This window comes from Microcebus murinus, chromosome 2, assembly GCF_040939455.1.
Source record: "Microcebus murinus isolate Inina chromosome 2, M.murinus_Inina_mat1.0, whole genome shotgun sequence".
In the NCBI taxonomy this organism is placed as follows: domain Eukaryota; kingdom Metazoa; phylum Chordata; class Mammalia; order Primates; family Cheirogaleidae; genus Microcebus; species Microcebus murinus.
This window is the reverse complement of record NC_134105.1, coordinates 32,229,912-32,253,162: the sequence shown is the minus strand read 5'-3', so window position 1 is coordinate 32,253,162 and position 23,251 is coordinate 32,229,912. Positions and strand designations below refer to the sequence as shown.

Genomic DNA, 23,251 nt, shown 5'->3' with positions numbered 1-23,251 from the left:
CGTCCCACCCCCCTCACTAACTAAAGGAAAAGATAAGACATTGGATGGAGCTTCTCAGAGCATTTATTCTTTTCTGAATACCAGGCAGGGAGTGGGCAGTAGCTGAACAGGGTGTGCTGGCGGTGTGTGTGCTGGCTTGGACGGAGGGGCTGGGGCGGGGGCTTGCATGTGGGCGCAGCGGGTCGGGGAGCACACCTGCAGGACAGCTGAACTGGAAGGAAGGGTGCCCGGGGAAGCTATGAGGGCAGCTGCAGGGGGTGAGGGAGCAACTGCAAAGCATGGGACCCAATTCCCCTAAACCCACCCCATCCCTGGATCCCCTCTTTTCACCCTTAAGTTAAAAAAAAAAGTCCTTGAGGCAGCTTAGGTCAGAGACAGTCAGGGTCAGAAGTCACAGGGTGGAGTGCAGAGTGCTCCGGCCAGCAGAGCCAGGTTCTAGCTGGGTGGCGGCTCAGGCCTCTTCAGCTGTGGCATCAATGCCCGCGTAAGTGAAGTTCTCGAACAGCGACATGTTCACATAGGCCTGGGGAAAGAGCAAGCTTTAATGGGGGCCATGGATGAAGGCGCATCTGGCCTGAAGCTCCTTGACTTTAATGCGGTTGGGGCGTTTGAACTGACACTGCTTTGTTCCGGAGACTCAAGATGGTCCCCTGGCCAAGGGTGGCCCTTACCAGCCCTGGGCAGTGTGGGCATCAGACACAGCTGGGAGTCTCTGGTGACAGGCCCTTGACACCATTGTTAGAGCAGGGTTTTCATGCATCCATCCAATGAACTATTTGCTTATACATTCATTCATTCACTCATTCATCTACTCAAAGGCTATTTTTGATGATTCACTCGTTTATATGGTTACTTGATTATTCCTTCATTCTTAAGATAGTTATTTAGTCATCGATTAATTCATATGAAAAACTGTTCATATTTACTAATTTTGATATATTTTTCATTTCTACTTACTTGATAATTCATTTATTCACATGATTCAGTTACTGAATTATGTATTTATTGATAGAATGATTGTATCATCCATTCACTCATTCATTCATAAGTTACCGTATCATCCATCCACTGATTCCATTGATTCATTCATACAGTTACTGTATCTTCCATTTCCCCAGCCATCCATTTAGTTAGTTGACCATTCATACATTCTGCTCTGGGCTCTGTGCCAGGTGAGGAGAGGTATCCCAGGTGAGCAGGGCTGATGGCCTCAACAGAGGTAGACAGGCAGGCAGACTGGGACCTGGCGCCTGGGGAGGGATTTGCTGTTGGGGCTAAGCAGGGGCCTTGGAAGAGTTTGGGGCTAGCATCTAACCCAGCAAGGGCTGGAGAGGCGGGCTGCATCCTGAGGCCCAGCCCAGCATGGTGACAGCCCGGCTGAGAGAGTCTGGGCAGGTAGTGTGGCTAGCACCCATGAGATGGCACTCGGGGGAACCTCAGCCTCCACCCCAGCCTCCTCACCTTCCTGGCTTCCAGCATGCGGCCCAACTGCAGGGCGATCTGGGCAAAGGGGGGTCGCTCATATGGACGGTCCCGCCAGCACTGGCGCATCAGCTCGTACCTGCGGACAGGGGCATTGCTGAGATGAGGGGTCAGGGCCGACTGGGGTGATGGGGTCACAGGGATCGAAGTTGGGGTAACTCATCGCGGAGATGGGGTCACAGAGCTGGAGGCTGAGGTCACTCACACTTCATCATCACAGTTTCGAGGCTGCTCCATGCGGTAGCCCTGAGGCAGCTTTTCATAGAGCTCAGCACAGGTCATGCCACAGTAGGGCGTGCCTCCTGCGGGAGGGGACAGGGCTCTGTCAGCACAGGGCCCCACAGGGGTGAGGTGGGGACGCTCCGGGGAATGGGGGTTGAGGACTCACCAAGGCTCACTATCTCCCAGAGAAGGACCCCAAACGACCAGCTGAAATGAGAAGGATGCCCTCAGTTACCTTCCAGGCCCCGAAGTTTAGCCTCCGCCTGCCAGAGATGTGCAGCCCCTCCCAGGCCCTGCATGCGACTCTGCGGGCGCCTGGCCTCAGCCAGCTGTTGTCTCTGCTCCACTGAGCTCCTGCACGGTCTCCCATGCCCAGGCTCAACATAATTATAGACAACATTTTTGTGAGCACTTACTACGGTTCAGGCACTGATCATTAATATATATGTTAATTCATTTAACCCTCACATAAACCCTGTGATATAAGTTCTATTATTATCCCCATTTTACAGATGGAGACACTGAGGCACTGAGATGTTAGCTAGCTGGCCTAAGATCACACAGCTAGTCAGTGGCAGAGCAGGGATTCAAACCCAGGTAGTCTGGCTCAAACCCAGTTAAATCTGCTCTTAATTGCCTCTCACGCTGTAATCCCCTTTGGGTAGGTGTGCATCAGACCAGGGAGAGAGTTCGAGTGGGTGGAGGAGATCCAGGGAGTCCTGGGGCAGAAGCAGGAAGTAGGTGTGTGATGATCAGAGGGGCGGTCAGTGTGGGGGACAGTGAGCTGGGCAGGCCAGGACAAAGGGCTTGGGGCAAGGGGCAGAGAGGCTCAGAGTCAGGGCGAAAGGTGGGGCAGGTTCAGGCAGAGATGGACATCCCTGGTAGGGGGAGTGTGCCAAGATGACCACCGGAGGGTGGGAGCCCTGGGGGTCATACTCTGGTAAGATCCTCAGGTGGGCATGACCTTGCCCTTCAGAGGGGAAGGTGAGAGCACTTCTTTAGTGGTCTCTCCATCTCTGCCCAGAATTATCCACAAGTGTTCCTAAACCTCTCTAAGGTACCTGCTGTCTCTTATGCAAACACAATCCTAACCTACCCCTACCCCAATCCTACCCCTGAGACACCTTCCAAGACAAACCTCCTTCCAGCTAGTCCCACCACCTTCCCACTAAGATGCTGGGCACTGCCAAGGTGTACTCCAGACATACCTGTGTTACACCGGAACATACCTAGGGATGCCAAGTCATGCCTTACACTACCTGAGCCATTTCTGACATGTGTCTGGGTTATGCCTGGGTGACCCTTGGGGGCCAGGCCCCCTGATCCCATCCCTTTCCACACTCACACATCACTCTTGGTGGTGTAGACGCTGTAGTTCAGAGACTCAATGGCCATCCAGCGCACGGGGAGACGCCCCTGGCAGAGAGTGGGTTTGAGGTGTTGAGTGTGGAGGAAGGGCCTGTTTGGGGGTTCTGGGGGGCAAGGCTAGGTGCAGGCCCTGAGGGGGAGGGTTGATGATACTTACCATCGTCTTCTTCACATAAACCTCCTCCCCTCGAGAAAGGCCAAAGTCTGCAATCTTGGAGGCCAGGTTCTCTCCGACCAGCACATTTCGGGCGGCCAGGTCCCTGTGGATGAACTGCAGGCAAGGTCAGAGGTCAGAGAAGACTGGGGGATGAGGAAGCCCATGACACTGGGGCCAGTCAGGGGTCTGGTCCCACCATCAAGTCTTCATGGGCACCCTGATGCCTGTAGTGCCCCTTCCTCTCCTCCCACCCGCCTGGGCCTCAATCCTAGATCAGCTAACTCCTGTCTGAGAAGTCAGTGCTGGCTCTCATGCCCTCCTTCCAGGGCCATGGCCAAGCTCAGGCCGTATCCCTCTTCCTGGGACAATGGTGGCCACATGGCACTTTCCCCTCTTGTCATGCCCCCTACCCCCTTTCTCTCACATCTTGCCCCCCTTGGTCCTGCACCCTCTTGATGCAGAGGCCTCTCTGCATCAACTCTGCCCTTGGCACTGGCCCTTCCCCTCTGCTTTCAGTGATACTCAAAGCCTTGCTACCCTTAAAATGCCTGTGTCCCCCTGGGCAATCGTCCCTTTCTTGCACTCAGGCAGAGTGTCCTCAGCTCTGGGCATGGGCTTCCATCCATCGCCCTGCCTGGTGACCTCACGGTCCCCTCGCCATCAGGTACCATTTGCAGGGTGGCAGCCAGCAGACTGCTGCTGCTGCAGCCTGGGCCTCTCTCCTGAGTGCTGGGCTGGCACCTGCAACTGCTCACTCTGCACCCCCTGCGGACACGCCTCTCGCCCTTGCTGCCGCCTCGCTGCGCTTGCACTCGCCTCTCACCAGGTCCAGGAACGGGGGCCACATCCTTCCTTCTCACTGCTTCTCAATCCCCACATCCAACCCCAGCTGGCTGACTTTACCTCCTGAAGCCGCCCAGCGGCCTTCCCTGGCCCCTCCATCACCCGCCGCGCTCACACACCTGCTTCTCACTCAGGTACTGCATGCCGTTGGCAGCGTCGCTGGCAAAACGCAGCAGCTGCCGGGAGCTGAGGGTGGAGGCCGTGCCGTGCTCTCGAGCAAAAGCTGGGTCAGTCTCCAGGACCCGGCTCTTGCGCAGGAAATCTAGCAGGTTCCCGTAGGGGGCATACTCAATAGCGATGTACAAGTAACCTGGGAGGGGAAGAGACACACGGCATGATTTAGATACAGGCAGCCTGGGCAGGGAGCAGGTGCCCAACCGTAATAGACAGGAAACCTGACGCATGAGGGAGAGGTGGATGTGCAGGTCACCTGCAGCGCCCAGCAAACTACCGATGTGGCAGAGGTGATGGCCAATGGCAGGGGTTTGGAAGGAGGAGTAGGTGATGAGTTGGGAGCTCACCTCGGTTCTCACAGGCCCCCAGGAGGTTGATGATATTGGGATGATGCCCCAGTTTGCACAGAACTTCCAGTTCTCCCGCAAAGTCACGATGGTCATTTTCAGAGGCATATTCTGTGTAAAACATCCAGTATCACTTTTGCCAGATATAACTCTGGAGAAAGAGCATGGGCTGGTGGGGAGGCAATTGCTGGAGGGAGATTGTTGCGGGGGGACCTGGGATCTGTGGGACAAAGGGAGGGACAGAGGGAGCTTGCTGCAGGGGGACCTGGGATCTGTGGGACAAAGGAGAGGGTCAGTGTTGGGTCAGAAGACCCCTGGGGAACCTTTCAGCATCTTGATGGCTGCGTTCATCTTGAGCCCATCCTTCTTGATCATGGCCCGGATGACCTGGCCGAAGTTCCCCTCCCCGATGAGGTCCTCGAAGGTGATGTCCTCCCACTCCAGCACTGGGTAGCTCAGGGGCTCGGGCTGCGGTTTTGGCCGCCGGGTCAGCGTCAAGGTCCCTGAGCTGAACTGCAGGATGGTCTCCTCGCCCTTCACAGGATGGGATAAATGGGTAGGTAGACAGTCCACGCAAGAGATGTGGAGGCAGGAGAGGGCACAGACAGGTGCACAGAGTGGTTCCAGTGGCTAGACAAATGGACAGAGGGCGTCCTGGTGGTCAGCCAGGGACAGACACGGGCACAGAATCTCAGGTGGTGGAGCCGCAGGTGGGCCACTGGGTGGACAGATGTCCATGGAGAGAAAGGCAGAGCTGCAGCCAGGGCATCTGGCGTGTGGGGCTCCGGAAGGCAGAAGGAGGGCTTGTAGGTAACGTTGCTAGGAGTCACGAGGGAAGGATGATATTTCCAACATTTAAAACAGAAAAGGACTAGGGTGAGCTGTGCAGCAGGAAGCGCCCCACCACTGTACTGATCCCACACCTAGGCTTCATTCTCACCAGGGAGGCTCTGGTGAGGATCCCAGCCTTGGGCTGGCTGTAGGTGAGGTACGTGTACTGACCACCTAACACATGCTAAGCCCCGAGCAGCTGGGAGCCAGCGGAGGGCTTTTCTTCTCCACAGTAGCAGAATAAGATATCACCCTTGTGCATGCACTTGGCGTCTATTCACAGCTCTAAAGCCAGGCCAGGACCTGAGTACAGCAAGACCACAACAAAGAAGAATGTCCAGTTCCCTCAACTGAGGGAGGGAACTACCGGGGCAGGGCTGAGGGCAGGAAAAGGAAAAAGGAGCTGGAAGAGGGGTGGAGGCAGGCCTTGTGGTGGGGCTCCCTAAGTGCCCCAAAGCCCAGTCTGACAGGCAAGGGCCGAGGACATGGTGCACACGGATTTGCATGAAGCATGGACAACCGGAAGCACACACTAGCGTGCACGTACGTGTGCTTAAGGCAGCACCGTATGTAGGTGCGGCCGTGCATAGGTACGTGTACACACGTGAGTAGGGAGGTGCACAGAGACACACTGCATCCAGGACACACACATATACACAGGGGCTCCCCACAAGGGACACACACGTGCCTGAGTAATGATATGTGGCTGCCTTCCCACCTCCTGCCCTCGACATCGTTCCCCTCCCCCACCACAGCAGCGACGGCTTTCTGCGTGCACTGACCTCAGAGCGGGGCCGACACAGCCTGGAACAAAGAGGCCAGTTGAATCTCTGAGTGGACTTTTTTAAAGGCATAGCAGAGACACCAGCCCTGGACACTAGGCTTTCTATCACAAGAGTCAGCCCTTGAGAGAGAAGAGGGCTTTATTTTTTTTAAATGCCAAAGCTTGCCTCTAAATATCAAGAGTCCAGGCCTGGAGGACCAAGGGTAGAGTTCAGGTCGTGAGTGACAACAGTGAGGGAGATCCCAGAGGAGACAGGACCTGGGGTGGGAGGCCAGAGGGGAGGGTGTGACAAGATGAGGGGACGTTGGGTCCCCTCCCCCCACGTCTAAGTGTTGGCCTGAGGGCTGGATGTGCCTGGGCTGCCAGGAGGACGGAAAACCCTGGCAGGTTTACAGGGCAGCAGGAAGAGTGGAGGCTGGTGGTCTTTTCTCAGGGCGGTGGCGAGGCTGCAGGGGTCGTGGCGATGGGTCTGGGGGCCGCAGAACGTGCTGCCCTCTGCAGGGTATGCGGAAGCCCCCAGAGTTCTTACGTCTCCCAAAGGAGGCCCTGGGATTTGCAAGGACAGGGGTTGGGACGAGGAGCTCACGGCAGGGGTGGCCTATTGGCAGGAGGCCACAGCAGGGCTGAGGACACCCGCCAAGGACGTGTGTGGGCAGAGGCCGGCTCCCAGGCTTTCAAGGGCCTGCAAGGTGGAGGCCAGCGGGGGCCCGGGGGCCCCTCCGTGGTACCTCTGTGCTACCTGGGCTTAGATCACCCCTAGGAGAAGGACAGGGGAGAGGAAAACCCAAGTCCAGGAGTCCAAGCCTGGAACTGGCCCTGGTGAAATACAGACATAACTGAGTTACTTTGAACTGGGAATATTAAATATTTCAACACTCACATAAATGGGCTCATGAGCTGAGTTCAGTTCTAGAGAAATAAAGATTATATTTTGCACTCTTAAGTGTTGTGAGTATAGCTTGATACCTGGGACATAAACACACACGCACGCGCACACACGTGCACACACATACGGTGCATAAGGACTTGCGTGGACATGGGCAGAAACACACAGGCATGAGGGGTTGCACACATGCGCCGGGGCGGGTGTGGGTCACTGACCGATCCTGACTGGTAGGTGAAGGTGCGTCTCCGGTGCAGGCAGCTTCTGCGGATGCACACCAGGGTCAGGAGTGCGGCCAGGATGGTGAGGCAGGTGGCAGACACGGAGCCCACCACGGCCAGGATCAGCTGCTGGTCCAGGCCCTCTTCTGCTGCCCGGCTCTCTTGGACCGGGCCCTCAACCTGCAGCCCTGGACACAGTAAGAGGGGCAGCTTGTGGGGACGCCTGAGTCAGGGAACCCAGAGGCCACACACGGGGTCACACTGAGGGAGAGGTCAAAAAGCCCAGTACAGGACACGGGGAGGTCACTTAGGCCACATGGGGGAAGGGCCCAGGGGTGCCACAGGGGCAACATGATTTTCCCAGCCGTAGGACAGTGGGTCACAAGAAGGGAAAGGTCAGAGTCCCCAGTAACAGGGCCGTGTCACTTGTTGGGAGGGGCCTGGGGTGCCCGGGCTGCACAGCGGGGTCATGTGGACAGAGAGCGCATTGAGCAGCCCCAGGCCCTGGAGTCCCGGGGGCCTTGCCCGCTCACCGTTGCCCAGGGTGGCCTCTTCTACCGTGTTGCTCCAGTCACCAAGACCCTGAATGCTGGCCCGCACACGGAAGAGGTAGCGCGTGCTGGCATTGAGGCCTCGGACGATGGTGCTCGTCTCCTCAGGCCTGTCCACATCCATCCACAGCGGGTCTCCTGCACCCCCAGCGACCTGCACCTCCACAATGTACTTGGATATAGGCCCAGCCGGGGCCTCTGGGCGCTGCCACGTCAGCTGGATCTCCGAGTCTGAGAGGGCCTGGGCCTGCAGTTGTCGGGGCGCTGGGGGCCCTGGGGAGACGGGGGCAGGAAGACAGGGCTCAGGCTGCGTAGCTGTGGGTCAGACACAGCTGCTCCGTGTCCCCTGCTCTGTGGACCCCAGAAAGGGAGCCACCCTGCCGAGCTCCTGCTTCCCCTTGTCCCTTTGCATCCCAAGTCCTCCACACGTTCCCCATGCTGTGTCCCGTCCCACATGCTCCTGGTGCCCTATATCCTCCTGGTATCCCATATCTTTCCCACGTCCCCCGTCCTCGCTGGGTTCATGTCCGCCTGACGCCCTAGGTGTGTCCTGTGTCCACTCCATGCCCACCCAATTTCCTGGCCTCCTGTGTGCCTGCGTCCGTATCCTCCCGCCCCCAGCCCGGGCATACCGCTGGGGGGCAGGTGCACATGGGCGGGGGGCGACACGGGGCCCAGGAGAGTGCAGTGGTAGAGCCGCGCGTCCAGCTGGTAGTGGGTGCCAGGCGTGAGTCCGGTCAGCAGGGCGGTGCGGGCCTGGGGGGACGACACGTTCTCCCGCCGCTCCTGCCCCCGAGCCCCGTCCCACAGGCGCAGCAGGAAACCGTCGCCCACCAGCGGCGCGGACACCGAGGGCAAGGACCAGCTCACTCGCAGCCGGTCAGGGCCCTCCACGTGCCAGCCCTCCAGCCATGGCTGCAGCACGGGCTCTGGGGCCAGAGGTCAGAGGTCAGAACTGTCCAGTGGGTCCTCGGGGCTGGACAGGACAGTGAGCCTCCAAGGGGAAAAGCTGGGGCGCCTTGGGGGACAGGCCAGGAACCCCTGCGGGGACAGGAAGGGATGTCTCTAGTCCACTCACCAGGACAGTCTGTGGTCATGAGGGTGGGAGGCCCCCAGGCCCCCTCTCCCCCTTCCCCTGGCCGGCTCAGCTGCACACGGACACTGTATCCTGTCTTCGGCCTCAGGTTCATTAACGTCACGTTCTCACTGGGGTCCACTGGGGATGGGGTGTGCGGTACACAGCACTCAGCCCCAGCCTCTTCCACAAGCTGCCATGCCCCCTTCAGCCCCACTCTTCTCCTTGCACCACCCACCCTCCCTTTCCTGCTCCCCTACACCCAGCACCCTGGCCTGCCCTGGCTCCCCCCACTCACCCACAATGGCCGACCACGCCATGGTGCTGTCCTGGGGCCGGTAGTGCAGGCGGACAGAGGAGATCGGTCCATCCCCCGAGAACGGGACCAGTGGGGAGACCACGAGCTGGCGGCTCTGCTTGGCCAGGAGCCGAGGTGCAGCCAGGGGCACCGGGGGCACTGCCGGGAGACTTGGGGTGAGGCATGGCCACACTGCCTGTCCAGGCCTCAGGGAAAGGAGGGGCTCTGGTGGGCATCAAAGACACTTGTGGGCTTTGTCTGGAGCTTCGGGGAGACCAAGTTCAGCAGATGACCAGAGTGGCCAGGACCCAGGGAGGACAGAGCTATGGTCAGGAATTCGGCAGTAAGGGCGTGAGGGAGTGATGTGGCCAGACAGTGAGTACTCTGGGGTGAGTACTCTGCCCGTATAGCGTGGGGGTAAACAGAGGCGCTGGAACTCAGGGTGGGGGCAACATGGGTGTAACCCTGCTCTCCGCCACTCCCCTCAGCATTCACCATTTTTTTTTTTTTTTTTTTTTGAGACAGAGTCTCACTCTGTTGCCCAGGCTAGAGTGAGTGCCATGGCATCAGCCTAGCTCACAGCAACCTCAAACTCCTGGGCTCAAGCAATCCTTCTGCCTCAGCCTTCCGAGTAGCTGGGACTACAGGCATGCGCCACCATGCCTGGCTAATTTTTTCTATATAATTTTAGTTGTCCAGCTAATTTCTTTCTATTTTTAGTAGAGACAAGGGGGGGGGGGGAAATCTCCCTGTTGCTCAAGCTGGTCTCGAACTCCTGACCTTGAGCAATCTGCCCGCCTGGGCCTCCCAGAGTGCTAGGATTACAGACGTGCGTGGTGTAATCCACCGCACCCGGCCTCACCACTTTCTTAATTTAAAAAAAAAGGTGCCGGTGATGAAGCACCTGCTCTAGTCAATGCCTCATTGCATGGCCTCTGATTCGCACAGCTGCCCTTCCGACAAGGCTCATTACCCAGCTGGAAACACCAGGGCTCAGAGACATTAAATAGATTGCCTACGGTCACACAGCCAGGGTTTGAACTAGGTCTGTCTGGCCAGGCAACCCCAAATCAATTGGTTCTACTCCAAAGCAGCTTTCAAGTTCCTGCCTGGCCTCCCCACTCCATGGTCACTGTTCCTCTCCTGCCTCAGTTTCTCTCTCCAGAGGGAGGGAGGGAGTGATGTGGCATTATTTCATTGATGCCTTGACAGAATCCCTTGCCTATTCCAAATAATTACCAGACTGACTTTTTTTTTCTTTTTTGAGATAGAGTCTCACTCTGTTGCCTGGGCTACAGTGCTGTGGCATCAGCCTAGCTCACAGCAACCTCAAACTCCTGGGCTCAAGTGATCCTCCTGCCTCAGCCTCCCGAGTAGCTGGGACTACAGGCACACACCACTATGCTGCTAATTTTTTTTTTTTTTTTTTTTTTAATTTTTTGAGACAGAGTCTTGCTTTGTTGCCCAGGCTAGAGTGAGTGCCGTGGCATCAGCCTACCTCACAGCAACCTCAAACTCCTGGGCTCAAGCTATCCTTCTGCCTCAGCCTCCCGAGTAGCTGGGACTATAGGCATGCGCCACCATGCCTGGCTAATTTGTTCTATATATGTTAGTTGGCCAACTAATTTGTTTCTATTTATAGTAGAGACGGGGTCTCGCTCTTGCTCAGGCTGGTTTCAAACTCCTGACCTCCAGCAATCTGTCCGCCTCGGCCTCCCAGAGAGCTGGGATTACAGGCGTGAGCCACCGCGCCCAACCAAGACTGACTTTCTTTCTTTTTTTTTCAGAGCCAAAGTCTTACTCCGTTGTTGGGGCTGGAGTGCAGTGGTGTCATCATAGTTCACTGCAGCCTTGAACTCCTGGGCTTGAGGGATCCTCCTGCCTCAGCCTCCTGAGTAGCTGAAACTACATGTGCATACTACCGTGCCAGGCTACTTTTTACAAAGTCTTTGTAGAAATGGGGTCTCACTATGTTGCCAAGACTGGTCTTGAACTCTTGGCCTCAACTGATCCTCCAGCCTCAGCCTCCCAAAGTGTGGGGATGACAGGTGTGAACTATAGTGTCCGCGGACCCAGACTGACTTTCTAAGAAGGCAGAAAGGAAGAGAGGGAGGGAGGGAAGAGGGACAAGCCTGATGCAGAGCTGTGAGCTGAGGGGTGTCAGGCAGCAATGAGCATGTCATGAGGAGGTGCTGATTTAGGGGGAAACACAGGCCCAGTTTGGGTCCTGAGGGGTCCCTGTGCCTTCGGTTCATGTGGGAACTGCCAGAGAACAATCAAAATCTTGGGACTAGATGACATTTAAAATACCAGTAATTGTCAACATATATTGAGCACACACCTATATCAAGCACTGTGCTAAATGCTTAAATGCATCCTTTAATTTCATCCTCATAGCAACCTTATCTAATTTTATCTTCATAGCAACCTTATCCCCATTTTACAGAGAGAGAAACAAAAGAGGTTAAGTACCTTGCTGAAGGTGATGGAGCAAGGAACTTGAGGGGAGAGGATTCAAACCCAGGTGGTCTGAGCCCGCAGCCCGGGGAGAGTGAGTAGGGAAAGGTGGAGGGTGGAGCCAGGTGGTGGGGCTTGGGGAAGGCGAGGCACTGGAGGGAGAGTGGACAGTGAGAAACAGCAATGCAAGGGGTGCTCATGTGGAGGAAAAGGGGTCAGGAGCAGGGATGGGCTTAGGGGTGGCAGGTGTGTGAGTGGCCGAGGCTCACAGTGCTGGAGAGGGTGAAGGGGCACCTGGACTTGGATGGGGTGTTCTGCTCTGGGCAACCCCAGGACTGGCAGTTCCCTCCTATTCTCCTGGCAGATTCCTAGGCATGCACCGCCCCTTGGAAGCGAAGCCAGTCACCCTCTGAGATCCACAGCCCCATGCACTCCCCTGGTGGACTAGGACTTGTGTGTGTGCGGTGGTGGAGGGGCAGCATGGCTAGGCAGGAGGACGGTGAGGCTGTAGGGTGTCCCCAGTGTCTGTGGCAGGAGATGTCCTTTCCAGATGGGACTAAGCTGTGCTCCAGCCTTGATACTGGCCAGCCTGGACCTCTGGTTGACCACAGCCCTTTTCGTGTGGTGCTAGCCTGTGACCTTAGATGCCCTTGCCCTCCTGCTAAGATCCCCAGTCTGAGCAGCATCAGAGAGTGCTGACTCTGCTCACTGTCCCTTCTCCATGGAGCTAGGATGTCACTGACCTTTGACATTGACCTTGAAGCGCCGGCTGTCTTGGCCACCAGATGTGGACACGCGGCACTCCCAGAACCCACTGTCCCCAAGAGTCAAGGGGGGCACCTCGAACTCAGCTGTGGTCCTATCTGGCTCCACGATGGCCTTGGTGGACTGAGGGATGGGGGAAGGGGACAGACCGCAGAGAGTGAGCACTGGTGTAGCAGACATGTGTGTTTGTCTGGACTGCCCGTGGTAGCCCCTCACCAACCAGCCCGACCTCATTTGAGCGTGGTCTGGCCACTGGGTAGAGACTGCAGAAAGTTCTGAGGGGTTAGGGGTCTTAGGGATGGACCATGCAGCTGGCGGGATGGGGCCCGTGGGCTCAGGGGCTCGGGGCTGACCAGGAGCACGGTGCCATCTGGCTTGCGCAGCTCCATGCTGCCCCGCACTGGGAAGGGGTTCCCGGCGGCTGCACAGTTGATCCGGGGCATTGTCTCTAAGTTGAACTCCAGTTCTGAGGCCACGTTGAGGATCTGGGGGATCCGGTCTGGGGAGAGACAGAGAGGACACTCATCCTGGAGCTCCCATGGGGCAGACACGTGGCCACCGAAGTGCCCCTCATCCAGTGTTCTGCTTCGCAGTGGGTCACCGCCATCTACCTCGTCACTCAAGCCTGAAAGCCATCGAAGTCCTCCTCTAGCACCCTCAGCCTCACGCCCCACGGCGCAGAGTCTGCCTCCTACCCGCTCCCACTTCCTAACATCCTCTAATGCCCGCCGGCGGCCCCTCGCTGTCCTTGAGGCCAGCACACCAGCTCGGGCCTCATCGTTTCTGGTCCCTCGCTGGGGACTCCTCCAGGGTTTCCTGCTTCCGCTCCCCCACCAGCAGCTAGGGGTCCTTTCTTAAACTCAGATCTCACCACCTTGTGCCTCTTCAACGATTCCCTCTTGCCCTTATCCTACTGAGTGCAAACCCTCTGGCCGGGTCATTCTAAAGTCCCACGCTCTGACCTCTTCTGAGCACTCCCCAGGCCCCCACTCCATGGCCTGGCACCCACGCCTGAGTCCTCAAGTCCTGGGCCTCTGCCCATGTTCTTTCCCTGGCCATCCCTCTCCTGTCCTTCCTCTCCAATCTGAGATCACGGTTCCTCCCAGAGCCCTCCCCAACCCTCCCCGCAACTGGTTGGCGGTGTCCTCTGGACTCCCATGTGCTCTGGGCTGGTGTCCCTCGGGTCAGGATGGCTGAGAACTCCTGCCAGAATACAGCTACCTGAGCGCGGGGCTTGGACGTTACAGGGAGAGGAGGGGTGCGTCGCTTCTGAGCCAGGGAGATGTGTTTGGTGAAGGCCGGCTCATCTGCAGGGGTCTCAGAGACCCTGGTGCTCATACCTGACTTCTCACAGTGCACTCCATGCCACCCAGAGGGGCAGACACAGCCGCTGAACCGGTCACAGGTGCCGCCATTCTGACACTGGCACTGGAGGCGGCAGTCAGCCCCAAAATGACCAGGGGCGCAGGCTGGGAACAGAGGAGGTGTGGTTAGAGGGGCCCAGGGCAGGGGCAGGGAGGGCCCAGATAGGGCACTGGTCAGGTGGGCGGGGACTGCAGAGGGCTTGGTGTTAGTCAGGGTCAGAGTCAGGGCCTCAGTCAAGCTTGTGGCCAGCTGTCCTGGACAGGGACTGGGAGCGTGGGCTAGTGCGTACCTTCCTGGCACTGGCTTCCTCTCCAGCCAGACCCGCAAGAACAGCCATAGGGGTCCGGCAGGCAGAATGTGAGGCCCCGGCAGCCTGATGTGCCCAGGCACTGCTCCTGGCAGCTCTGCCCAAAACGGCCCTCTCTGCAGGCTAGAAAGAGGGTGCCTGGGTGTACAGGCCTCTGTTGGGTTCCAGGGGTCTACCTGGCACCCTCACCCTCCAAGCTCCATTCCCGTGGCTCTAGGGTCTTCTGCCATTCAGCCATCCTCCCCTGTCTGGGTCCTAGTGCCCTTGCTCCTTACCCTGCTCACAGCGGGTCCCAGTGAATCCTGGGGGGCACACACACTCGCCGTCATGGTCGTGGCAGACACCTCCATGCAGGCAGCCTGGGCATTCCTTAGCACAGCCTGGCCCCCAGCGCCCGGCCCCACAACCTGGAGGGAAGTGTCTTCAGCGGCTGACCTTCCCCCCTCTGGCCACTGCCACTGAAGACTGGGGTAGCTCTGGGATCTGGGTGATCCAGCGGACCCACAGGAAATACCCACAGGGCTCCCAGCCTCCCACACCACCCAAGACCTCTGTCCTCTGCCTCTGACCCCGCACGATGAGCCGAAAGAAGGCGCTGCCCAGGGGGCTGGCTTCCAGGTAGGTGGCACTATAGACGCCACTCGACGATGGCTGCACGTTTGGGAGCTGCAACAGGAACCGCCCATCCCGGGCCTCATGCCAGTCCAGGGTGTAGAAGTAGGATCCTGGGGTGGAGAACGGGTCAGGGGCCTCAGCACCATGTGAGGGCTGGTGTCAGTTCCCTGTGTCCATCTCTGCCCACGTCACACCAGTGGGCTCCAGGCACAGTGGTCAGACCTGGGGACAGCACCATGAAAGCCGAGCACCCAAGCCAGAGAGCTCGAAAGCACCCTCTTTGTGCTCCACTAACTACCCAGCAAATCACAAGTCCTGTTCAGTCTACCTGCTCCTCCGCTCCTAAATCAGTCCCCAGCCCACGGCCACTACCCTGGTCCTAGCCACCAACGGCCTCGTAAGCGGGCTCTTTGCCTCCAGTCTGGCCTTTCCCTGCTGTCCGCACTCAGCAGCCAGTGAGATCTTTCCACAACAGACCCCTCTGTAACTCTCCTGCACACAGCTCCCAGTTCTCCCCTGCCCTCAGGATGAACCCAACTCCTCAGCACCCAGCTCACCAACTCCACCCTTGCTGAGCCCTCAGTCCCACACTGCTCCACATCCTGCCTGGGACCTGACATCCCTGCTTTCCTGACCCTCCAGCCTGTGCTCTTACCAGCCCCCTCCTGGAATAGCCTTCCTTCTGTCTTTGCCTGGCTTCTTTGTCTTCCCACTTTTCCTGGGCACAGTTCAGGTGCCATCTGCTCTGGGGTTTCTCCTCTGAGCCCCTCCCTCCACGACCTGCAGATCCCTTATCAGAAGGGTGTCCCAGTCCCTGCCCCACCCCCTTCTTGCCTCTTTGCTCAGGACTGAACAGGCTCTAGAGACCCAGGTCTGCCTGCCTTTCTCCAGGGGGCCTGGAGCTCAGAACTCCTTGGGCCAAGAGAAAGGTCCTCCTTCCACAGGAATCTCTGGGGCCACACAGGAAAGCAGCTTCCTCCCAGGGGTTAGCCAAAGGGCCTGCTTGGGCCAGGATGGAGGGCAGGCCTGGGGCTGAGATCCCACAGGTCTGCCCAGGCCTCATCATGTGTCTGTTGCAGGCATCAAGGATCTGGGCTGGATAGATCTTTGGGGGAGGCTAGACCTACCCCTGCCTGTGTTGGCACTTTGTTACCAGTTCTCTACCTCCTTATGGGATGCTGCTTTTCTCCTTCCAGGGGGGCATGTGACAGCACCTGCTAACTCCCAGGGGACAAAGATGAGGATTCAATATAGTGCTCGTCTGGGGGTTAGAGTGAAGGAGGTAGCTGTCCACAGGCTCCTGGTCCTCTGAGTTTGGTAGGAGGTCAGCTCGGAGCTGAGCTGAGATGGGTTCAGGTGCAACCCATGGGACCTGGTCCCGGACAGAGGAGGGCCCTGGAGGTTGGCCAGGAGGGTACGAGATGTATCTGGGTGACAAGTGTAAGAGGCCAAAGCTGAGGATCCGGAGGGCGATGGAGGTTCAGCGTTGGAACTCTGGGTCTACCTGCCCAGCGTTCAAATGCCCCTCACCGTTGCTCTTCCAGATCACATCTGTCTGCTTCTCCTTGAGCACGTGTGCGGAAAGCACAGCTGTGTCCCCTTTGTTCACAGTGTGTGTGACCTTGTCTGGGAGCAGGTGGGCTGTGGGGTGGAGGAGGGTTCAGCCTCTGGAGCACAGCGACATGCTAGGCGGTCCCCCCACTCCGCCCCTGACCCCTGCCCGCCACACTCACCTCCGGGGCTGTTGTGCACGTAGAGGACACGCGTGCGCCGTGCCCCGGCGCCGCCCACGCAGGAGAAGACGCCCACGAGGTCCGAGGGCTTGGAGAAGCCGCGCAGCGTGACCTGGTGCGAGCCGTTGCGCGCCAGGCGCAGGGGCTGCCCGGGCGGCAGGGTGCGCACCACGCGGTCGTCCTTCTCCAGCAGCAGCGGCGGGGCCCAGGCGTCCGAGCCCCTCCCCGACCCTGCCTCCCCGGACACGCAGGTCAGGAAGAAGCGCTGGGGGTCCGTGAGGCGCAGGTTGGCCAGCAGCGTCAGGTCCACAGCCGCCCCTGGGGCCAGGGCACTGGTGACTCCATCGTGGGCCCAGCCATCCCTCTGCTTGGGGACCCCCCACCCCAGTCCTCTGATCTTACTATTCCACAGCCTGAGGAGGGTACCCACCTCCACCCTTCTTCCTTGCCCTGCCCTGGGGCTCAGACCCCACAGGCGGACACTTTATTAGGCACTTCCATTCCCCTCTCCCCCCTTGCACCTGCACCAGCCCCTTTCCCTCAAGTCACTTCATCCTAAAAGAACAAAAACAAAACCACAAATCCTTCTCTGGCTGTGCATCCCCTTCCTTCTCCTGCCAGATGGCTTCCCTTTGAGCGGCTTTTGGAAAGAATGATCTATGCTCCTGTCTCCATTTCCTCACTCTATTCCTATCAGTCCCGTTTCCCAGCTTGTCACTAAAACTGTCCTGCACTGGCTGCCCCGAGCTCCTTCTCCCCGCCCCCCACCTTCCCAGGGTGCAAGCTGGGGGAGCCCTGGAGAACAGAAGTGTCTCTGCGGACATGCAGAGACGTTTGGTGGGCTGGGATTTGAAGTAGGAGAGGCTCTGCAGCCAGCAGGTTGTGGAGCAGAAACAGCTTGCTGGGGTGGATCCAGAGGCGGGAGGGGCAGGCCCAGGGCAGGCCTGGGGCCCAGACGGACACCAAGGCCAGGTGGGTCTTGGTCTTTGCTTTCCAAAGAGCTCACTGCCTAGTTGGGGGAGCAGGCATGGACGCAGGTGCCCAATGCAGAGTGCTATACATTGCATCACGGAGAAGTGGCCTCTAACCTGGCATGGGGGAGGCAGGCAGATGAGGAGATGCTTCCTGGGAGATGAAACTGGAGCAGGACTTGATGGGATGGGGAGAGTAGAGAGGGACAGAGGGCAGGGGTAGGGAAAGGGCATTCTAGACAGAAGGAACAGATTGGGTAATGGTCTGGAGTGAAAATATTATGGTATGGGGATGAGGCTGCCCACATTCAGTGTGTCTGGAGCACAACGTGTGAGGCAGAGAGTGAGGGAGACCAGGTGGGGCCAGAGTCCAGTCCAGGCCAGACAGTGGACAGCCCGGCGAGCTTGTCCCAGCTCTAGGTCCCATGCCCTCCCGAGCCCTTCCTTCCCTGTCCCTGCTGGCTGTCAGGTAATTAATTAAAGTGCCACTTAGCTTATCAGTTAGCATTCTTTAAAAGCCTACCAGGAGTACAGGAAGCCAGCATTTACTGACCACCTACCTCGTACCAAGCACCCCTTTCCCATTGGAGTCCCACACCCTCCAGGGAAGGTGATATTCTTTCAATTTAGGGAGGAGGGTCATGACAATTGTTCCACAGGTTTCCTTGGGCAAGCTTGTCCACTCCCTTGGAATTAACTGTCACCTCTGAGTCAATGACTTGGGGACAGCCTTTCGGCCGTGACCTGTATTTTCATCGGCTTTTCCCAAACCTGTTCTTCTCCTGTGCTCCCTGACTCAGTGGACTGCACCCGCCACCCAAGACACAAACTACAGAGTCACCTCATAATCCCACTGTCATAATATTTAATGTTTATTGGATGTCAATTATGTACTGGGCACTTAATTGACGTTCTCTCATCTTACCATCCTGACTGTCCTGGGAGGTGGGTGCGATTATCCCTATTTTATAGCCAGGAAAGGAAAGCTCAGAGAAGTTAAGTAACTTGCCCACGGTCATACAATTAGCAACTGGCAGAGCCAGGTTGTCTGATCCTAAAGTCCACACCTCTGAGCATTATGGTGGCTGCCTCAATCAGTCACAAAATTCCACACATTGTTTCCTAAAACTGTGGTCCCCAACCCCCGTGGAGAAATTGTCTTTCATGAAACTGGTCCCTGGTGTTAAAAAAGGTGGGGACCACTCTCCTAAAGGCTTCTTGACTTCATCTGCATTTCCCAAGCCTGCCTTTGTTCAGCCCTCATCCCTACTCACCTGGACCGTTCCGATAGCCATACCCTCTCCTTAGCCAACTCATCCTCCAAAGTGATCCATCTAAGACTCAAATCTGACCTCATGACTCTCTTTTCTACAACCTTTCATGGCTGCCCACTGCCCTTGGGATAATGCACATGTTCCCACGCCCTTGTTGTTCCCACTGGCTCTCTTGCTGCCTTCCCCACAGGCACCTCTTTCCCAACACAGCCCTGCCCCTGAGAATCGCGTGTATTGTTCTGGCCTCCTGGAATAAGACTGTCTCTTAGTGGATCTTTCCTGACTCCCTTTTCGTCTGTCACCTGAGGGAGAGTGAGCTGACTCCTCCTCCTCAATGTTCCTCTGGCACTCCTTGTGTCTCTCTCCGTTTAGCCCTCTTTCCATGTCCCGTTCTCTGTATGAGACCAGGAACCACCCAAAAGCAGCCTCTGTGTTCTAATCCTGTGACCAGTGGGCTGGAGCAATCAGCTTCCCTGTACTCAGAAGCCCCTACCCAGCGCCAGGCACTGTGCCATGTGCTCTGCACGCAGCATCTCATTTAAACCCCATAACGACTGTAGGAGGTCAGCGTTATTTAATGTCATTGTACAGATCTGGAGGTTGCCAACCTCTCAGCTAATGGCCCAGCACTTAGCACAATTCCTAGGGTATTATCGGTGCTCAATAAATGTTTTCCAATGAATAATTGAATGAATCCAACACTGACCCTATGAGCACCCACTGAAAACATCATGGGGCCCATGGGTGCTGGTGCTCCCTCTGGTCCTAAGATCCACCTCCTGCCCTGCCCTATCCCAGGCTGCAGTGATTTCTAGCACCTGCCTGGGTTTTCCTGGCCTGATCTCACTTTCTAGTGGGTCTAAGCGATGGCAGTGATGATGGGGTTTCTTTCTTTTTTTTTCCAAAATTTTTTATTGTGGTAAAATACATATAAAAATCTACCATCTTAACCATTTTTAAACATACAGTTCAGTGTTATTAAATATATTCATAGTATCGTGCATTCATTAGCACCACCCATGTCCATCACTCTTTTAATCTTGTAAACTGAAACTCCATACCCATTAAACAAAGATTCTCCATTCCTCCCCCCTGCCCCCCCACCCCCGCCTATGGCAACCACCGTTCTACTTTCTGTCTCTATGATGGCATAGGGTTTCTTGGGGGAAAATCAGGGCATTGGGGCCTGGAAATGGGGTGAGGGCTCAAGGAAGACTTACCTACATGAGAAGCAAGGAAGAGGATGGCGAGCAGGAGAGGGGGCCCCAGCCAGACCATACTCTGGAGGCTGACCCAGGCCAGCCAGGACGAGCCTGGCCTGGGGTCAGTTGCTCTGGGTCTGAGTGCTCAGCCAGTGCTGGTCAGTGTGCATCGGTGTCTGGGAGGAAGAGGAAATGAGGTGGCTTGGGTGGGAGGGGTGGCAGGCCAGAGGGGTGGGAGGACTTATCCTGCCCCTGAACCTCTAGGCCTCTCGATCTGGCCCTCCTCAAGGCTGGGAATGGGTGTGGCCTGGAGGGCCCTGGAATGGGGTCACTTGAGGTGGGGGGAGGGCTGTGATAAGGACAGACCTGGGGACTGCTGGACTGATTTCCCATCCCCTCTCCCTGCAGTCCTCAGTCTTGCTGGCGCAAGGGAGGCAGGAAAGGGAGGAAGCCAGTGGCTTCCGCCTATTGAGGAGGGATGGGGGGAGGACATTGTTCTGGGGTCTCCCCTCCCCCAGCACATACACACAAAGCAGCCCACGTGACTCCTTGCGGTGTGCCCTAGGACACAGAAAGTTACCTGGTATCCTAGAGAGCAGCTCACACGTGTGACACGAGGATCTTTGTGGCTCTGAGAACGCACACGCTCAGAGGAACACAGGGCAACAGAGAGCCTTCGGGTCTATTTTGTGTACCTCTCACTTTACAGATAGGAAAACTGAGTCCTGCAGTGCTCGAGGGCACTCTGAGGTCATGGCAAGGCTGAGACTTGAACTTCTGACTTGGCCCTTACTTTCTTGTGGGCAGGTCGCTCCACAAGGGCACACGCTAAGCAGACCTAGAGGGACACACAGGAGTGAGTCTGTTGCATAGATAGCCCTCAGCTTTAGCTGCTGACAGAGGCTTCAGCTTATTGTCTGCTTATTGTGTGCCAGACGTCATTCCTTTTGCAGCAAACCCACATCTATCCCCGGGCACCGGGCCAGCAGAAGTCTTCCCATGGAGGCGCGCTTACTGTTGACGGCTGACAATAACAGGGGAACAGTCCCAGTTTCTAGGCAAAGCCTCCAAAGCCCCGTGGATCTTGCCTCCACTGCCTTCCCCACACTCATCTCCCACTGCCCTGGCATCCACTGTTCCACCTCTCACCACCGCCGGCAGTCACCGGAACAGAGCATGACCCGTAGGCAAGGAATGCCCACGGGAGGGCCTTCTGGGGGCAGAGGGAGGAGCCGCCAGATGGCCAGGCTCGCTGGTTAAATCGGGGACCCCTCTGGCCTGGAATGGAATGGTTGGGATGGGACGAGACCTGGTGCCAGCTTAGATGACTTAGGTCTGGAAGTCCAAACCCTTCCTCTGGGGTGGGGACATTGTCCCAGAGTCTGTTTTGGGTATAGGTGTCATTCTCTGGATCTACCCCCTCAAATGCACTTTCCTGGGGAAACTGGGTCCCTGTAGCTCGGTTCAGTGGGGTTAGGCCCAGGGCTCTCTGAAGGTCCCTGAAAAGAGGGTTTGACTCCTGGAGTAGCATGAAAAAGGATCAGGGAAGACTTCCCGACCCCGTGAGGCCCACAAAGACTCCCATTCCTAGGTCTGAGGCCGAGAAGAGCTTTCTCTAGACAAGGCTCTGGGTGGGAGTGGGAGTGGGGGCGGGGAGAGTGGCTGATGCCTTGGACGTCAGCACATCTTGGTGCCAAGATCTTTGAATCTGGGGCAAGAAAGGAGCTGGAAAATGTTGGGGCCGTTTGTGTGGCAGGTTTGTAGGCAGAGTGCACTTGTGTGGAAACTTTCCTTTGTTCTTGGAAGACCTGGTGGGCCTGATGTCATTTTGCAAATGTATGGAGAGCACTTGGGGGGCATTTGTTCTTAAAAGTAACATGGATGTTGGTATAGGTGTTTGCTCTGAATGGAGAAGTTTGAGACTCCAGGACTCTGGCACGTGTAGACTCTGGGCCCATCTGTCCTCCCCACTTTCACTGGGAAATGAAATCTAATAATGATTTGTAGATAAATAAAATGCAAATATTATAGAATTTGTACACAAGAATTTGTATTATAAAACAATATCCTATAAATATAAAAGAATTTTTATATGTGCTGAGATTATGTTGCAAATAATTTAAATAGCATCAGTTTACAAACAGCATGTCCCAAATAAAATGTTACTGCACACATTTTGAGTGGGTCGTGTATATATCTGCTGTTGCAATAGGAATACTTAATCCATAGTGTGCATCTTAAAGTCTCAGTCACTGGAAAATTATGGGCCAATGATAATGTCCATGCAAATATGCAATCCTATACTTTGTGTAGGTAACACTTTGTAAGGTTAACCCCCCAACCCAAAACAAACTAAATTGATAATGATGGAGTTAAACTAAACACAATTTATACAAAAAGGAAAAAGCAAGAGCAGCAGCATGACCAACTCCACATAAGGCAGATAATTCACTGCTAACAGAGCCTCCTTCCTGCAAATAGTGGACATTCCAGCTCTTGGCACGTGGGCACATGCAGGAGGTTTGCTGGGTTGCTGGGGTTCCCGGGCAGCCAGGCTTCCTAGTAGAATTCTAGAGTTTTTAGTAAACTCTACATGCCAATTTTAGTTTTCAAATGCTAAATTTTAGTGACCTTCATTTAGAAGGTTACTGTAAGTAGCCCATAATTGGATCTAAAAAGAAAAGTTAATGAAATTAGTAATTGTTTGCCCATCACAACTGAATAAAGGGCTTTGGCACTGTCCAAGACTCATCTGGGGGTCCAGTGGGCTGTGGAACTAAATGGGTCTGTGTTTGCTTGACGGTGTCACCTGCTTCCAGTGATACTGAAGACTGTGCATTTTTCAGTATTGTTGTGCTGCCTTTGGAGAAGTCCTTCTTTAGAGCAGGCTGGTGAGACCAAGGTGAGAGCATGCCATGTATGTGTGTATTTATGACATTACCCCATGTGCCAGACCCTTCGACACATGCTGAGGATACAATCACAAAAGGACAGACATCATGCCTTGGAATGTATAGCCTGAGAGCAGGAGAGATTGTGTCGTGGCAGAAACTTGAAGACGCAAAGCCTCAAGGCATTTGTCCAAAGAATGGGACCAGCCTACTTTTTTTGTTGGCAAGGCCCATGTTTTACTGAGGTTCCTCTTAGAGACTGAGTGTATGATTTAGCAACATACCCGGTGACATCTGGCCCATATTGAGGTTCCTGGGGAGTGGTGTTTCTTTTTGGGGTCTAGTTTCCAGATCACAGCTGCAGAGGCACAGGGAAGTGCAAGGAGGATCTGATTTGGCCATCAGGAGGCACAACCCCGATTGCACTATTTTTTC

The 23,251-nt window shown here is 56.2% G+C and overlaps 1 protein-coding gene across 2 annotated transcripts; it reads right to left on the bottom strand.

The window, feature by feature from the left end:
- Window positions 1-45: 45 nt before the first annotated feature.
- TIE1 (tyrosine kinase with immunoglobulin like and EGF like domains 1) lies at window positions 46-20,120 on the bottom strand. 2 transcript variants are annotated; one of them, XM_012775858.3, is made up of 23 exons: window positions 19,944-20,120; window positions 16,479-16,796; window positions 16,276-16,386; window positions 14,700-14,855; window positions 14,406-14,537; window positions 14,113-14,253; window positions 13,799-13,927; window positions 12,812-12,957; window positions 12,437-12,581; window positions 9,237-9,395; window positions 8,942-9,079; window positions 8,496-8,792; window positions 7,846-8,136; window positions 7,310-7,500; window positions 4,917-5,127; window positions 4,594-4,704; window positions 4,192-4,382; window positions 3,230-3,343; window positions 3,050-3,120; window positions 1,871-1,911; window positions 1,688-1,784; window positions 1,462-1,561; window positions 46-523 (listed from the first exon to the last, which is right to left on the bottom strand). In XM_012775858.3, the coding sequence occupies exons 1-23, from the start codon at window positions 19,999-20,001 to the stop codon at window positions 452-454; spliced, it is 3,420 nt and encodes a 1,139-aa protein (XP_012631312.1). In that variant the 5' UTR covers window positions 20,002-20,120; the 3' UTR covers window positions 46-451. The 2 variants fall into 2 exon arrangements, with proteins under 2 accessions (XP_012631312.1, XP_075853482.1); XM_075997367.1 differs by having other exon boundaries at window positions 16,479-16,709.
- Between the last annotated feature and the right edge of the window lie 3,131 nt (window positions 20,121-23,251).

What these genes read in the sequence shown, in the direction of transcription:
- TIE1 (XM_012775858.3), bottom strand. Translation starts at nt 20,001, where the DNA reads ATGGTCTGGCTGGGGCCCCCTCTCCTGCTCGCCATCCTCTTCCTTGCT. An exon ending in CTTCAAGGTCAATGTCAAAG is followed by an intron (nt 9,396 to 12,436) that starts GTCAGTGACATC and finishes GTCTCCCGGCAG; the next exon opens with TGCCCCCGGTGCCCCTGGCT. An exon ending in CATGACCACAGACTGTCCTG is followed by an intron (nt 8,793 to 8,941) that starts GTGAGTGGACTA and finishes CTCTGGCCCCAG; the next exon opens with AGCCCGTGCTGCAGCCATGG.